We start from the raw sequence: 17,500 nt of genomic DNA, 5'->3' as shown, positions 1-17,500 counted from the left end.
GTGCTGGGAAAACTGTTTTACCTTTAATATGAAAAATATTACGATACTAATGAAAAAGAGCAGGGGATAGTGATCACAACTCCTACCAGCAGAGACGAGGGTTTTGATGACTCACAGACTGACCAATCTAGATTTATTGGGCAAGGTAAGAAATTATCAGTACACGATGCAGATATTTGCCCAGGCTGTATCCTGCCAGAACATACAAGGTGAAGGTTTTTCTAGACCAGGTGGGGGTGTGTGGAATGTGCCAAAGCCCCATGTGTACCATCAGTGTGCATCACCAAAGTGCAGTTGCCCAAGATCTATCCTACTAAAATATACAAGGTAAAGATTTTGTAATCTAAGCAGGGGGTAGGGGGGATAGCAGAGTCTCCTGGCTATAGACCTAGAGCAAATAAGTACCCTGGGGTCCAGGTGGCAGACCTTCATAGTGGATTACAGGTTATATAGCGAGGATATAGCTATCATTTAAGAGGGTTAGGGGTTTCAGTGAGGATTAAGGTGATGTTTTCCTGTAGATATTACCTAAAGATGGCTTGGATTCCCTTATGCCTCTTTTTTTTGGGTTGTTTTATTTTTTTCTATATTCTATTTAAGCCCACTTGTCATGCATGAAGAGTTTACTCAATATTCACGCTATTGCATTCTTTTTACCTTCCAGTATTCATAGGAATTATCATGCAGATACCTCCTATATCCCACAACCTGAGCCCTAATAGTAGTGAAGGGCCTGAAGTATAACATTGAAATGTCAGGATAAATTCTAAAAGAATTTGAAGTAATTTTCTAGAATAGGTCCATATCTCAAGGTATACTGACTTTATTAGCAATGGATTCTTTATGATTATAGTGGCTTGAACTGTCAATAGACAGCAACAGCAACAATACTAAATGCAATTGGTGGGGAGGGCAAATTGCAGTGTTAGATTGTGCCTAATTTATGTGCTTTTGTCATTTTAAAATCCCCCTTCTGTTTGTCTTCACGGGCAAGGTAGGAGGTAGCTTTATATAGCACAAAAAGCATTACTACACTCTCTCTCTCTCTCTCTCTCTCTCTCTCTCTCTCTCTCTCTCTCTCTCTCTCTCTCTCTCTCTCTCTCTCTCTCTCTCTCTCTCTCTCTCCTTATTTAATATGTAGCTTGTTATCCTGGCATCCTGTTGACATATACCAAAGGAGGAGGAAAGACATTCTTGGGCATTGCTTTCATAAACATGATCTGGAATAAATGATATTACATGGACTTTTTGTCAGAAATTAATTTTTCTCTCTCTTTCTTTCTTTATAGGGATAATGACAGTTCTGCATGGATATTCCACAAACGTCTTGGAGAGAAGGGAGACTATGGGAAGATCGGGGGATCTGCATCTGACGGCATTTTCCAGGTTCACTCCCGCACTGAACGGACAATTGCTGTGTCACACCACCCGTCAGGAATGTCCACCATATTCATTGCACCAGTTGCAACATTTAGCAACATCCATGCAAAAAGTGTAGGAAAGAAGTATTTCTCCTCAACTTGATAATTGTGAGGAAACATATGACTATGAAGTAATTGATTATCATAAACAGTATTGTACCATAATGATTTCATAGCTTGCATATCTACTGGTACAGTATTTGAGCTCTTAGGCTAAGGTATATATCATTTTTATTCTTTTCTCCTCAGGTGATTGGACTGGATGTAGCAAATGGTGGTCTTGGTGTCTCTGTTTGCTCAGAAAACAAACTACATGTCTGGGAAACAGAGAGTGGGGAAGTGAGAGTAAGCCTGCCTTTTCTTTTGTTTGTTTGTATCTGAGATATTAACCCATTATGTACTGTTCTCTGAATTTTTGTGAATTTTGCTGCACACAAATGGCTCCACAAATGCTCAGCCACCAAGAAGTCATTAGACCTTATTTACTCCACCTGGTTTCCCCATTCTGTTCTGACAGTGTAATTATTATTATGTTATATGTACTAATAACAATACAAATAATGAAATGACAATGAGAGTTTTCCTAAAATAAAAGAAAAGGGTAAACAGTTGAGGTAGGTACAACTGATAAATGACTCTTTGATGATTTAGCATCTCTGTGTAATCCAAATTAATAAACTAAAATTGTAGTGGACTTGGCATATATAATTTATAGTTCTCAAGTTCCCTAAAGTTTGATGACAACTGACTGAGTATAGTAAAAATGAAAAACTTTCCATCCACAGCTAACAGGTGAACTTCTATGAGAATCATTCTTATATTTTACTGATCAATAAGACAGTATGGTTAACATGGGCTGTTTAAGAACTCTGATCAGAAGATATACAAGTTTGTTCCAAATCAAATAATTTTCCTTAACAAAGACTAGTTTTGGTCTTTGCTGTCTTTAGTGCTTGATTTTACACATCAGAAAATATGTCTTAACCTGTTGTGTCACACAGCAACTGACCAGTGGGGGCATCAAAGTTGAAAGAAGTTAGTGTTGCCATTAGAATAGAAAGAAATAGAAGAGGGGAGAATATGAGAAAATGTTGAGAGGGGGGAAGAAATATGGTTGAATGGAAGGGTTTGTTGAGAATGTACATGCTAAACTTAAGGATAATTCTTTCTATTATACTTACTCCATTCTATTACATGTCAAAAGAGGGTCATAAGGCACTTGTATGATGAATATGAAAGGAGATTGGGGGATGGGAATAGGAAGGGGGATATTGTTGGAAGAAACTTGCCATGAAACTTTCTTACCCTCCCTACCTCTCATTGCCAGTTTTTGAAAAGATATATTTAGTTGTGTCAACACAGATCAAACATGAAAAGTACACATATACTCAGTCAGTTGCCATCAGATTTTTTGGGTTAAATGTGAGAACTTTATGTAGTACAGTACATATACTTGAAAGTTCTTTTGATTATAGGGAAACAAAGTGCCTATGATTAATTACATATAAGTTCATTTTTTAAATTATGTGTGCATGATCTCTTAGATGAGGAGCACTTGTTTTACTAGGTACCCAGTTTGATTCTTGCAGTTATATTTTCTAATAATGCCATACTATATGTATTACATTTCTCTTCTTACATTGTTATAATTTGGGATGTATTCATCTTGGAATATTAATTATTTCATATAGTTAATCATACAATGATGGTGCCAGAAATTATTTGTAGCACTCATTCCAGTGAATTGTGGCAACCCACTAGCCTTTTGACTGGGAAGTTCACTGCATTTAACAGAACTTCCCACTCAACTCATTATATCATGATGCCTATATCCATACCCATCTTGGTGAGTTAGCTTTTCATGACCACTGTAGGCGTACCCAGCTATTAGAGGATTGGGATCTGAAAAATTTCAGTGTCAGATTTTAATAATTAAATTCAGTTTTTTTTTTTTTTCCCCCTATAGCCAGTAGTTTGCTGTTACCGTCTATTTTATCTGTTATTATTTATTTACTTATTTTCAGATTTTGCTTGCATTCTGTAAACAGACATTGATCATAGAAGTTTCTTTGTGGTTCCAGAGATTGCTTGAAGGTCATTTTTTTGATGTGTATACCTGTCGCCTCTTCCCCTCGGGCATTGTGGTGCTGTCGGGGGGTGGGGACATGCAACTCAGAATATGGGATGCGGCCACTGGGCAGTGTCCTGTTGTTCTAAAGGGCCACACAGGAGCTGTTCTCGACACAGCTTTCATTGATCGTGGGAAGAATGTCATTTCTGTCAGCAAGTGAGTTTAGGTCACATTAAAAACCAATTTGGTTATTGTGATGTCTTTGTTTTTCAACTCCTACAGCAGTGTTTCTCAACCTTTTTATTCTGGCAATACACTAAAAATGTATTCTAAACATGTGTGACTTGCAACTATTCACTCCATTAATGTATGATTATAGATTAGATATAGGGCTGTACAGTTATTTTATTCCCTTGAAAATACAAATAACTGTAAATTACTCATAGAAAATTTAAATATACATTAATTGATAAGAGATTTTATGCTTCATTGCCTTAGGTTAAACATTTATTTTTGCATTATTTCAGCCATAAAAAGGCAGGAACTTCAAGGGCAAGAAGTACACATCTGTAAAATATTATGAAACACATTGGGAAGGTAATTGTAACACAGAGGTTGAGAACCACTGATATAGAGAGTTGGATTGTTTATTCAACAAATAATCTATGATTCTGTGAACTTTATGCTACTCTAGTAACAGAAACTGAGATAACTTCTAAATAGGCTGAAAGGTGAGCACTTAGGTCAGCATATAAATGGCATATCTTGCCATTTTTCCATTTCTGTTGTATGATTGAGAATTAATACCTTCATAGTCCAAGAGATGTATCTGACTGGTTTTTATTATATCTCCATCAGAAATATGTTTGATTAAATATTATTGACAAAGATTTATTTGAAACTGGTCAAATGCATCTCTTGCACTATAAAGATATGCATGCTCATTCATAGCTTTTTCAGTATTTGTCCCCATGAACATTGTTCTGTGATCAGTCAATTTTCTTAAGAACTGATATTCCTGTAAAATTAGACAGAAAGGTTACATTGTCACTGCATCTATACTACGAAATGAGAAAATAACTTTGCCTCATGTAAAGTTTTTAAAGGCTCAATTATTTGATTAAAGGGAATTGTCAATGTTTGACAGCACATTCGAATAAAAATTAAAACAATTAACTTTTTAATTTTGAATTAGAGACCAGGATAAGCACCTTGCATGTACTATCTTAATTACAAAAGAATTATCTTCGAAATTTGGTGTGAGATCTTTACTTAAATTATGGTTTGCCCAGGGATGGAACAGCAAGACTTTGGAACTGTGGCCAGAGTAAATGCATAGCAACACTCCTGACAGCAGAATCAACAATAACATCTTGTGCAATAACAGATGTCACAGGTTTAATTAATCTTCCTGCACCTGCAGAAATACCAGGTTTGTAGTGGTTCATAGTAGTGGTTATTTCTCTAGTTTTTTATTTTATGAACTTAAGAATAAGTTTATGTTCTATTTAAAATTTTGAAGGGAATCATGGGCAAGGCTGATGTAAACAGGTCTTCCATCATAAGCACAATTTTCATCTATAGAATAGTTAGGGTACTGGATGTTGGGTCTGTGTATGTATATGTGTGTGTATGTATATATACATACACACACACACACACACCATATGTGTGTGTGTGTGTGTGTGTGTGTGTGTGTGTGTGTGTGTGTGTGTGTGTGTGTGTGTGTTTGCGTTTGCGTGTGCGCCTGTACGTGCATGCGTGCTTTTGTGTGTGTGTGTGCGTGTGTTTGTGCGCGCGTGTGCGTGTGTTTGTGCGCGCGTGTGCGTGTGTTTGTGCGCGCGTGTGTGTGTGTGTATGTATATATACACATATATTTATGTGTGTGTATATGTATATATATACATATATATTATTTATGTGTGTATATATATACAAACACATATAAAAAAAACAAATGCATTGTTACTCTCTCTCTCTCTCACACACACACACACACACACACACACACACACACACACACACACACACACACACACACACACACACACACACACACACACACACACACACACACACACACACACACACACACACTATAACGGGTATAGAACCCAATTACATTGGCTTGCAGGGGTATTGATACTGGTATTCGGCTTGACTCTTTATTTCTGAGAGTTGACACCACGCAGTATAAAACACACAAGACATGTCTAGTTATAATCGGGCCGCGCGGAGGTCACGGTCAGCTGCCCGGAGAGAGGGCGGAGCTGACCTTAGTGCGGTGGTAGCTTAGCACGAACTCCCGGTCAAACGAGGTCAGATATAAAATGTGACCTCCGCCCTCGCTGAGCGGGTGGTTCTTATTTGGGACATTTGGATCCACGTGGAAAACAGCCACGTGGTCCACTGGTAATAGAAATAGAATTATCCACATCCTGTAACAGAAATAGAATTATCCACATCTTATACACACACACACACATACAAAAAAAAAAAAAAAAAAAGAGAGAGAGAGAGAGAGCATTGTTACTCAAGTTGCTATTGTCACTATAGTGGCTGAATTATTTTTAATCTTTCCTCAACAGATGAATTAGAGCATGGCACTGCAGGAAAGCTGCTGTTGCTTGGCTGTGAAGAAGGGATGGTCCACTTGGTAGGTGTGGAGAGTCGGACTGTCCTGGGATCATTTACTCAAGGGGTCCCTGTGCTGTCTGTCTGCTGGGCAACACCTACTGTTGGGGTAGCTGGACTCAGCGATGGGCGTCTGGTTATTGTGGATGCTGAGGTAGGTTTACATTGCTGAATAGTGCGATATCAATTTGATATGACGGTAATCTCTTTTTCTCAAAGAGTATTTTTTCATGTTTGAAATTGGCAGTGTGATAGACATGATATCACATGATATTCACATAATAGCTAAGAGCTATTTATATGGTGAATGATGATAGTTATTCTATTATTTCTAAAAAATAAAAATATGGTGCCATGTTGACATCATGTAGTTGGCTGGGTCCTTCATGTAGTTGCCTGGGTCCTTCAGTTCAAGTTCGCCCTCAGGATAAAACCCTCTTTAATTGCCTTCATGACCTCTCTTCTGCATTCGAGTATATGCGAAGAGGAATCAATGTCGTTTTGAAGCTGCCATTGCTTTATTTTAGCTCTTTTTGGAGCTTTTTGAAAATCTAAATCTATATATATATATATATATATATATATATATATATATATATATATATATATATATATATATATATATATATATATATATATATATATATATATATATATATATATATATATATATATATATATATATATATATATTATATATGCCAATTTATGTCTGCTTATGAAAAAAGACCACTATACAAACAAAAGTATAGATCTTGAGTTCAGTTTATTACAGCCATTCTTTAATAAAAGATGGAAGTTGAAATAATTTTTCTTCAATATTGGTGTTAAAATACAAGATTTACCAAGTATTGTCCTACTAAGTGAAATCCAAATATCCTATTAACCTGTTGCAACCATGCAGATTAAAGCACATAGTTGACCTAATTATGGGCTTGCTACACGGTTTGTGAGGTTGTGCATTGCAGATTGTCGATTTAAGTAATTGCTTGACATTCATCTCCATTCCTGTTGGCTTTATTTACAAAAGTGTTCAGTGAACTTCAGATGTGGATGCATGGTGTGCAACATTTCTTCACATTTTATTGGATCTCAAAGAATGTAATTTGAAGCCACACATAGTATCAACACAACATTGATGTCAGGCTCGGACCAAAACTTGACAAACTATCTCTTTCTCTTTTTTATATTTGTAGTAGTAGAAGTAGTAATAGTGATAGTAGTACGTGTAATAAACATTTAGCAGTTATGAATATATTATCAAAGACACTGGCATATCTATTATTTATAGTTCAGATGTTTAAGAAGGCTACAGGGTATATTATGTAGCATGTTCGTAGTGACAATATTTATGATGCAAAAAGAATTCAGAAATGGTACTGCTTGATTTTATAAGTGTTGATCATACTATGTATATGGTTAATTCCTTTGCTTTTATGTTTTCCTAATGTATATTACTTGGTTTCTCAGCACATCATAATATTGTTTTCATCATGAACATATTGCTTTGTTTGCTGATTTTTGTCTGTGCATGTTTCTCTTTGTTTTAGGATACAGGCTATAGTAGATGCTTTAAGACACAGCACATTATCTTTTGAAAGAGCGTATGTGTACATTCAAGAGGATTAATTTTTAATATTTCATATTGCTATTCCTTTTGTTTTTAAGATAGAACTACAAGTCAGTTTAGTGATGCCAAGCTTGATCTTTCACAGGCACTTGTAACACGTCCTCTGTCCCATGACAGTGCCTCACCTGTCGAGACTGTAACAGCCTTAAAGGGAGGAGTGTTGGCAGGAAGGCGTGATGGTCTGTGCCAGTTTTACAACCTGAATGGCTTGAGCTCCTTCCAGTTAACTGGTTCAGATTGTGACCCAATATACAAGATAGTGCAGGATACCAACTACATCTACACAGCTTGTCGAGATGGATTAATCCGAAAATACAGATGCAGTGACATTAATGTCTGAGTGGGGCTTGATATTTGTTCATTAGAAGATTCAATCAGTTAGGTCTCATTCTTTATTTTTTGTTTCTCTCTCGCAGCTAGAATCAGTGTGCATGTGATAAGATACTAGAGTTTCCTCTCATTTCTTTTTGTAAGATAATTCTTTGAGTTTTGAATAATATGAGCTACTAGTAAAAAGTCTGAGTGATAAGGTCTTTCCAGCTTTTTACCTTTTGGAGACAGGAGATGCAGTATTAACAAGATACTTTTACCATATATAGTTCAACTTCTGCTGATAGAATTCCGAAAATACAAAACAGGGACATATAACACTAAGCCCAATTAATTAGAAAATAAAAGTAAATACAAGGTCTGATAACTAGCAGAAATACTGGTTGATCTCAAGCATTCTCGTTTTCAGTATTTTCTTTAATATCAAGTACAAATAAAAATTTTTGCATCAGCATGTTTGAAAATGAAAACAGTAACATGCATTGGTTTTCCATTTAAATTCACCTTTTCTTTATTTTTTTTTTCTAATTCCTTGATAATGTAATGGGTATTTGGTTTCTTTTTGAAGCACTGTACTAAGCAAAAGTTATTGGTGTGATACAAAGAGGTCTCTTAAGAGTTTATATGAGAGGAACTGGTTATTGAAAGTTGAAAGATTTCACTATTGATAAGGAATACTGTAAACTGTTTGTTGTAAAAACAAAAAAAAACAATATGATTGCTAGATAATGATTTGAATGCAAAGTTTCTTTTGTACACCTATAATTTAAATGGAAGTTAAATATAAATCTGAAATAAATATTTTGAGGTGTAAACTCATTAAATATGAAATAACTTGTTGCAAAGGAACACCTGTAATGAGTTTTTCCTAGTTTAGATTTTGCACAGAAAGTGCTTTGCAGGACTGTCATGTATTTAGCAGAAAACAGTTTGAAGATATTACATTAATATATGCAAACACAAATATGCAGAAATGGCAATGAGGAATAAATATTATGATGAAGTAGTTTATTTGTATCCTTATTTGGTTAACCTTTTTCCACATTTAGTTTAAGAATATCTCATAAGTGTTGCAAAATATAAAATACTTTTGTAAACATATCCTTCAACTGGTATAGTTAGACTAGTTGTCTCTTTTTGTCACTCACACTCATTTTCTCTCTCTCTCTCTCTCTCTCTCTCTCTCTCTCTCTCTCTCTCTCTCTCTCTCTCTCTCTCTTTCTCTGTCTCCACACACAGGTAAGTCTCTAGGGTTCTGTCTCTCCAATGTCATGTTCAGTGTACCCTTAGACTTTTTTAAGGTACTAAGTTTTCATGGGAAGCAGAGTCAGAGTCTTAATGATGTAGAGGCTATACACATATTTCTAGCAGAGAAAGCTTACAGACAGCTGCTGCTTACTTGAATGGCAACTATCTCAGGTGTGTGGCTTGTAGGCCTGGCCTACATAAACACTCATGGGCAGCATGGAGACTTTTTCTCCCTTTTGCAATGTTATCTCTTTGCATATGTTTATTTACTCTTGATATTTTTCAAGTCCTATATTTATTATTTGATATGCTGAATGAAAATGGTAACAGTCTTCCTATCATCTTTCTAGGTAGTCTATACAATTACAATAAGTAACATTTTATTATTTGTAATATTTAAAAATATTTTTGTAAATTTCAGTCTTCTGTAATACACCCTGCACCGCCAGTCAGTGACCTCTCTGGAGCCAGGCCTTGAATGGTACATGCCACACCTGTTTACAGTGGAAATAGTGCTAGAGCCCCTTCCTTAATGCCCACTGAGTCTAATCACCCTCCAAGAGTTTTGAGTACTCATGGTGAGTCATTCCCATCACTCCAGCCTTCAGCTAAATTTTCTGTGACAGCATATTCCTTTCATTCAGAGCCCCAGTAAAATTTTTCCAAGGCAACATATTCCTGTCACTTCATAATATGATCATCACATTACCACGATCCAAGGGGTTAAAGGACAATAAAAATGTTATTTATTTGAAAATAATTTTTGGATATGAAAAACATTTATGATATAATATATGATATTGCCTATAATGCTGAAGAAAATTCATTTGAAGAAAGAAAAAGAACCTCATTCCTTTAGACATAATTCAGAAAGCAAAACTACATCTAAATCTAAGGATAAAAATACTTGGAAGCATTTATATAATTTATTAGCACCAAAAATAAAATCTTTTACATTGAAAACAATAAAACAAAATAAATTTATTCACTCTAGAAAATTAAGAAATTTTCATATACTGTAATCCAGTGTGGTGCATGCAACATCAAATGCACTTAATAAAAGCAGGTGATCTGCTTATCCTTACCACTCGCACTAAGTATCTCTTCGCAAAAAAAAATCCTTATCTTATGAACTAGTATTTTTATTATGTATGAGATAACAAAAATTAATGAAATGTAACACCAACAATGTCTATTAAATACAAACTGACTGCATTTATCAACATTCTGAATTTTTAAACAAAGCACTGGTGAGATGAATTTTAAATGTGTATTTGAAGAGCTTACTTTAATATAACAATGCATTTTCTATTTCTAAATCCATCAACACTAAAATACATGTAGTATTATAAAAATATGCAGACTATTTCACAGTTCTAAGATTCCAGTAGAAAGAAACAAAAATGAAAATATATAATGGAATTAGATATTGAACATCTATGGCTTCCTACTCAAAAAAAATATTATGTCTTTGTATTTTCTCAATGGATTATACAGATCTTCATGCAATGTACTGTGTGTCAATCTATCTATAGACCTCATTTCACAGATGTATATAACAGATGACCACCATAAATGATAAGTTAATTCATCTCATCTACCATCTCGGAGGGGCTAATACCGACCTTCGCCCCTTCCAAGACAGAGTTAACAAATCAATCAACACATCATTCACAGTGTTCATCTGTTTTGTACACCTGTGTACACACCTGCAGGTTTAACTCTGACCACAGATTATATGTCATGGATTTTCTTTTAGAATTCCATGGAACCATCATGCTGAAATCTAGTGGTTGGGATTAAATGTGCTTACTTTCAGTAGCTATGTTTGTATTACTGTTTGAACAGAGATTCACAAGCAAACATATTTCCTTCTGAAAGCCTTAAAAACTTCTTATGAAATAAATGAGGTTTCTTTTCTAATACTGACTGGCTATATCAAGAATGTCCCAGATATTTGTGGTCCTTAAACATATCTAAAACTCAGACTAGAATCTATCCTATGGTAAATACAAAGCACTAATGAACAATATCATACAAGTAGGGTATACAGGTAAGCAGGTATGTAGGTGGGTAAGTAGGGCTGGTGGGCGGGTGGGTGGGCTTTGGGTGGGTGGGTGGATGGTGGGTTGGTAGAGAGATTGTAAGTAGGTAGGTAGGTAATTGGTATATGCGTATGTGTGTTGTCTGCATGTGCATAATAGTATATGCAGTTTCAGCACATAGCTACAAAGCAACTTTAAGCACAGACAGGGTCATCTTACAAATCTCCATATCTCTATTGCTCTCATACCTCACACGAAAACTGTAAGATATCCTTACTTGTTCATATTACTTATAACATTCTTGTAAAACAACCTTGTACAGACAAGTAAAATGGAATTTACCACACTAATAAGGGGACGGTCTTCTATACAATGACACATATCACTGCCAAGTTATCTTTGTCAAGCCTTGTTTCATCAGCTTCTTTGGCCACCAGTTTCTATAAGAAAGCTGTATGGAAATATCAGTATGGTCATGAAGATCTACATTTTTCATTTAAAAAATTATCTGTTCTATTGAATGAAAAGAGAAAATATGGTAATGAGTTTGTTAGCCCCTGCAAAAGGACATAAGATATTACAGTTCCTAGTGTGAAAGGAAACCAAGGCTTCACCCAGAGGTCCATTTCTTGCTTAATAGCAACAAGATGCCATGCATGTGACAGGTGTGCTCTCAGCTATGTGTTGCGGAGGGGAGGATTTATCCTCTACATCTATGTCCTCTATATTCACTTTGCAATGAAAACTCTACACATAACCAATATCAGTCTCCTAGATTTTTTTTTTTTCTAAAAAATACTTGTCATTTTCCACCACACACCATCCATGTTAAACACCAAAAGAAACAATAATGTGTGCATGAAAATGAAATTAAGTAATAAGGGAAATGCTAAATTGTTAAGTCTGAGTCTGACTGAATTCCTCCTCATTAGTTAACTTTTTGACCCCAATATCAAATTCATGGTCATACACCATATATAAAAATTGGACTATTCCTCGGTCTGTGATACCTCCCAGCCAATGGGCTGACTTACGGTAGGAACCAGCACAGGACTAGCCAGACCATCATAGACTGAATAGAATACAGGAATGAAAAAAGTTTGTACATGCCAGCTTAGCATGGAAGGTAGTTGAAACCAAGTTAGACACTGGCTTTTTGATTCCCATCCGCTACCACAAGCAGGCAGATGCTGACAAGTACCACAGTTGAGGGGAAAATTCTGCACTATATTCCATACAGTAACCCTGGTTACATTATACCAGAAGAATTACTAATGTTTTGTTACTCTGATAAAAAATCATAATTCTAAAATAAAAATTTAAAATGTAGCAGAATTACCTACAAAATCCTCTGATATAATGAACTTTCCTACTGTTAATGACCAGACTTATTGGTAGTAGTCTTGGAATGATATGTTATAGGTAATCCTGATCCAAGAAGACCGTTATACACCATGGAAATGGTTTTCCAATGATTGTATGGTAGATGGAATGGTAGTTCAGGGGAACTCCCCATTCCATTGAAGCTAGAGTGTGGTGTTGATCCTGGAGGGGATAAGCCTTTAATGTTTTACAAGGTTCTATAGACACTTTGTCTCAGGGATATAATGGTGATAATCTACAGGATTTGTAAACATGGGCGCACTGTGTTTTATGCTGGCCAGAGTGCTTGTGTTTCACTCGCAGTTCAGTATCAACCATGATCACATGCAGACGCCAAAACAGAAGAGTTTTGGAGAATTTATTAATTCTACTAACATTGTATTAAATTCCCTGTGACACACACAAAGTGATACTTCATATCCTCCAACGGGAGACATTAACTCACCAGGAGACGAGTGAACACATCTGTGTAAGTAACTCTCTTAAATGTATAAAGTTATTTCTTGTGTTTATAATAACCAACTGAAATAATACTGACATAGAGTGAAGCTTATATGAAAGAGGTTATGCATAAAATTGGGAAGTATTATTTTATAACAAACACTGAGCATGCTCCAGAGAGAGTGGAAGAAAATCTATTTCAATTTGGGGTATACACTACTTTCACCCTTACTCAAGGGAGTGTCAAAAGTGGTGGAAAGTAGTATATCAACATCTCAAAAAGGGCAAGGTAATAATACACTTCATTATACTTCAGATAATGCATAATTATTCATTGCATAATTTGTGTGCTGATTTATGAAAAATTCATATGACCATAGTTAAACTTTATATATCTGGATAAAACCACTGAAAAAAAAAGGAAAAGAAAGAAAGAAAAAATCCTCTTGTTGTGGCTTCTAAAAGATTCCCCTGGCTATAACTTATATACTTTTCCATTTTTATTTGATATGTTTTTTAGTAACTGGCAGTGGTTTCTTTTTGCAACAGGAAAAAAATATAGATTAAAAAGACATAACAAAACTGCAAACAATCTTTGATATTATACAATTTCTTTGCCTGTTGCAGACAAGCAACAATAATGAGAAGATGATTATGAATGTAATGTAAAAATTCAGTTTATGCACACCACAAGATAATGTATACAGCCAATACCCTATTAAACAAGAATAGGTAACATTCATGTATACTGAGTATGCTGTATGAATGAATTGCTAGAATCTGTACTGATAAATAGTTCAGGATTACAAGCTAGGTGAAGGTATGTATCATAATGCCAAGAGGAAAAAAATGTTGAGGCCCACATAGCCTGATTAACCTTGATTTGAGGAACTGATCCCAAAAAAGTCTGTAAATTTGTGTAAATTTTGAAGCAAATTCTAGAAAAAGGGGTGGTTATTAAAAAAAATAATCAAAAATACGTAGTCTATTTTTTCCTAATACTTGAACCTCAAGATTTCTTTACTTGGCCTAACTGGATATTTATTGCATGTACAAAAATGCCAAAAACGTGCATGACCTGTTATTTGGGCTAACAATATCAAGACCTCATCCATGAAAATTTATCATCACCTGATAGCTGTAACCTTTCTCCTATATCAATAAGCAATATTACAATCTTAATCTCTGGTGTGTGGCAACTAAAACAATATATATACATATATTTTTTAAACAAACTAAAGATATGTAACCAAAATGATCATTCACTTTGCTTCCTCCCAGAAAAGGATCCTATCAAAGGATTTTATATTATGGAGTAAGAATCATGGATTGGATCATGATTAGATTTCAAATCCTCTTGCTCAGAAACCCTTTCAATTCATTTCCCAAATAAATGTTAACACTTGCATACATAAAAAAAGTGATTAACCCATTCCAGTTGGGTACAAGTAATGTATGCTTGTTTTATTAATTTTGTTTACACATAGATGGTTCTGCACGTGCTCAACTCCCAAGGACTCAATTAGTAAACCACTGTGACTTCATCTGATTTTCACTTTCCATGAGTTTTCAGGCTTTTTTCTATTGACATTAAGATTATATAGTGTTGTTATCAATACTAACAGTAATAAAGATAATAGAATACTTCCAGAAATCAAAGAAAAGGATAAACAAATGAGATAGGTAGGACTAGTAACTGACTCCTTGGTAACCAAAAACATGTGGAGCCATCTATTTGTAAACACAATTAAGAAGGTAAATCCACAGTGGCATGTATGTACATGCCACCCCAGAAGGCAATGAGTTATTAACAACAAGTCACTAAATACACATGAAAAAAAAAAAAAAAAATCTTTGTATGAAATGAGAACAGACATTCACTAAAAAAAGATAAATATGTAAAGGTGCTAACATCAATATTTCAAAAGGTATTGATTGCTGTCATCTGTAACTTTCAATTTAAAGACAAAATAAATTATGTTAGAACTCAAACCTACATGTTCTATTTTAACCCTTTACGGACAGTTCATGTGTTGAGCCGTCATAACAAACTGCATGGTCTGTGGTATTGCTATACACTCGAAGACACGCTAGAGTGCATGGAGCAGGAAGTTCCCCTACATGTAGCAGCTGGATGGTGCCAGAAATCACCAGGGTTTATGATGTTGAGAGATTTCTGATACCCATCAGCATTGGGTTAATAGATGAACTCAGCGAAACTAACTTTTCAGACAAGAAAAAAAGATCATGTACAGTTTAGACTCCACACCTAAAGGGCTAAAACTACGAGTACTTCAATTAACCCAGAAAAAATAAGTAAGTAAGATAACAGAAGTGTATCTATTACTAAAAATAAAAAGATAAAGGAACTCAGAATTCACAAACCAAAAGGTAAACCAAAATATGAAAGTCTACATTTCATTGTAAAATTAACACAATCAGCAATAATAGCATGTTGTAAAGTAAAAGGCAAGTAACAGATAACACAGAATGATATCTAGGTAAAGATATCATAACTCACTGCTGGACTTCAACTCAACCATGGGTTTAATAGCAACAAGTGACATATTCAACTCACTTAATTACACATGAATGACAGTAGATTTGTGCAATACTATTCATAATTTTGATTTGAAGATAAGTCACAACCATCTTGAATATTTTCACAGATTTATTTCAGATCTATAAAACTGATATTGCAACTGTCCTTTATATATGACAGCTTTTTGGTAGCACTACTTTTAAACTTATTCCGTGATGAACATCACTACCAATACACCTTATAATTTCCATATATCCTACATCTGTGTTATCAAAAATATACTCTGAAGTTATTAAAACAAAAAGAATATAATACTACTGAAAAGCTATCACAATGAAGAAAATGTCAGCATAAAAATAACCTATAGGCATATCTACATGCTTCATAATAAATATATTATAATACAAATCTATAGGAATTTCATGATTTGTTGGTATCACTTTAAAATGAAATGTAGTGAAACTTTTAAAAAAGGACATTATGCCATCCACCTTTTCTTTCCCGGCAAGCATTAAGAGCAGCCAGGATGTGCATGGCACGTCGGTCCAAGGCACGGAAGTGGGCTTCGACAAGCACAGGAGCAATTGGGTCAAGGGCCAGGAGTTCCTTCAAGGCTTGTGACATTCCACCACCACTCAGGAGAACCAGTCTGTCATATGTAGTTTGGTGTAACCTAGAGGACAACCCTATGTTAACAAATGGTATCAAACAGATTTTTTTTCTTTTTTTCTATACTATATAAACACAATACACAAAAGTACATACATAGTTTATTGTAAAATTGTGCTTCTTTCCTATTAACAAAATTATGACAAATGATCACTGTGGGTTGTGACAATGAAGTGAGTTGTGATAATGAAATGAGTTGTGAGTGCCATATTGTGATGCTGTTATATACGGGTTATGATGATGGTATTATCGTATGTATATTGTGATAATTATATGATTATATTACATATACTGCCTTTTGTGTGATATGTTACACCATGTGAAACATAGAAAAGTATGTTTAGTTTATATTGCTTTGTAGCATATCAACTATGTATAGGAGTGAGATTCTCTGTACGATTTGTAGAGTACAATATTTTATTTAGTCTCTGTAGTCACACATCTGGCAACAGCGCTCTCAGGCAGAGTCTGGCACGTGGGCAGAGGATCATGAAGAACTCCATTTTATTTTTGTCAGAGCTGATCTTAAATGAACCTACTTTAGTTTTCATCAGTGTATTCTTCACCCTCAAGTATCATAAAGAAACCAAACATATAAGATGAACATGGCACAATGAGCATATTAACAATCACAACATGCACATTCACTCACTCACTCTCTTGCTTTCACTCTTTCTCTCACTCGCTCCCTCTCTCTCTCTCGCTCACTCCCGCTCTCTCTCTCTCTCTCTCCCTTTACAACTCTCTTTCCCTCACTTATTCACTCTCTCTTGCTCTTTTGCTCTCTCTCACTCACTCCCTCTTGTTCTTTCACTTTTTCACTCTTGCTCTCACCTCCCATCACCCTTGTTCTTGCTCTCACTCACTCATTCTCTCCCTCCTCTCCCTCTCTCTCTCTCTCTCTCTCCTATCTCTCTCTCCCTCTCCTATCTATCTCTCTCTCTCTCTCTCTCTCTCTCTCTCCCTCCCTCCCTCCCTCTCTCTCTCTCTCTCTCTCTCTCTCTCCCCCTCCTCTCTCTCTCTCTCCCTCTCCTATCTCTCTCTCTCCCTCTCCTATCTCTCTCTCTCTCTCTCCTCTCCTCTCCT

General features: G+C 35.4%; 2 protein-coding genes across 4 annotated transcripts in view; one reads left to right on the top strand and one right to left on the bottom strand.

Annotated features, from left to right (window-relative positions):
- Window positions 1–9,092, top strand: part of LOC119599359 (proteasomal ATPase-associated factor 1-like) — a 10,679-nt gene extending 1,587 nt beyond the window's left edge. For 2 of the 3 annotated variants that reach the window (XM_037949122.1, XM_037949136.1), the window contains exons 2-7: window positions 1,290–1,494; window positions 1,671–1,766; window positions 3,503–3,708; window positions 4,785–4,924; window positions 6,081–6,280; window positions 7,842–9,092. In XM_037949122.1, the coding sequence (XP_037805050.1) occupies window positions 1,290–1,494; window positions 1,671–1,766; window positions 3,503–3,708; window positions 4,785–4,924; window positions 6,081–6,280; window positions 7,842–8,096 (1,102 nt within the window). In that variant the 3' untranslated portion in view covers window positions 8,097–9,092. The remainder of the gene's footprint in view (window positions 1–1,289; window positions 1,495–1,670; window positions 1,767–3,502; window positions 3,709–4,784; window positions 4,925–6,080; window positions 6,281–7,841) is intronic. The other variant, XR_005231065.1, reaches the window with a different exon arrangement.
- A 1,155-nt stretch (window positions 9,093–10,247) lies between these two features.
- LOC119599351 (glycosaminoglycan xylosylkinase-like) overlaps window positions 10,248–17,500 on the bottom strand; it is a gene marked incomplete in the record, with an annotated part of 21,959 nt that continues 14,706 nt past the window's right edge. Inside the window, 2 exon segments of the mRNA XM_037949109.1 lie at window positions 10,248–13,741; window positions 16,237–16,418. Coding sequence (XP_037805037.1) covers window positions 13,704–13,741; window positions 16,237–16,418 — 220 coding nt within the window.

The sequence above is a fragment of the Penaeus monodon genome, chromosome 4, assembly GCF_015228065.2.
Source record: "Penaeus monodon isolate SGIC_2016 chromosome 4, NSTDA_Pmon_1, whole genome shotgun sequence".
Classification (NCBI taxonomy): domain Eukaryota; kingdom Metazoa; phylum Arthropoda; class Malacostraca; order Decapoda; family Penaeidae; genus Penaeus; species Penaeus monodon.
The sequence above is the reverse complement of the archived record's forward strand: the minus strand, read 5'-3'. Positions and strand labels throughout refer to the sequence as shown.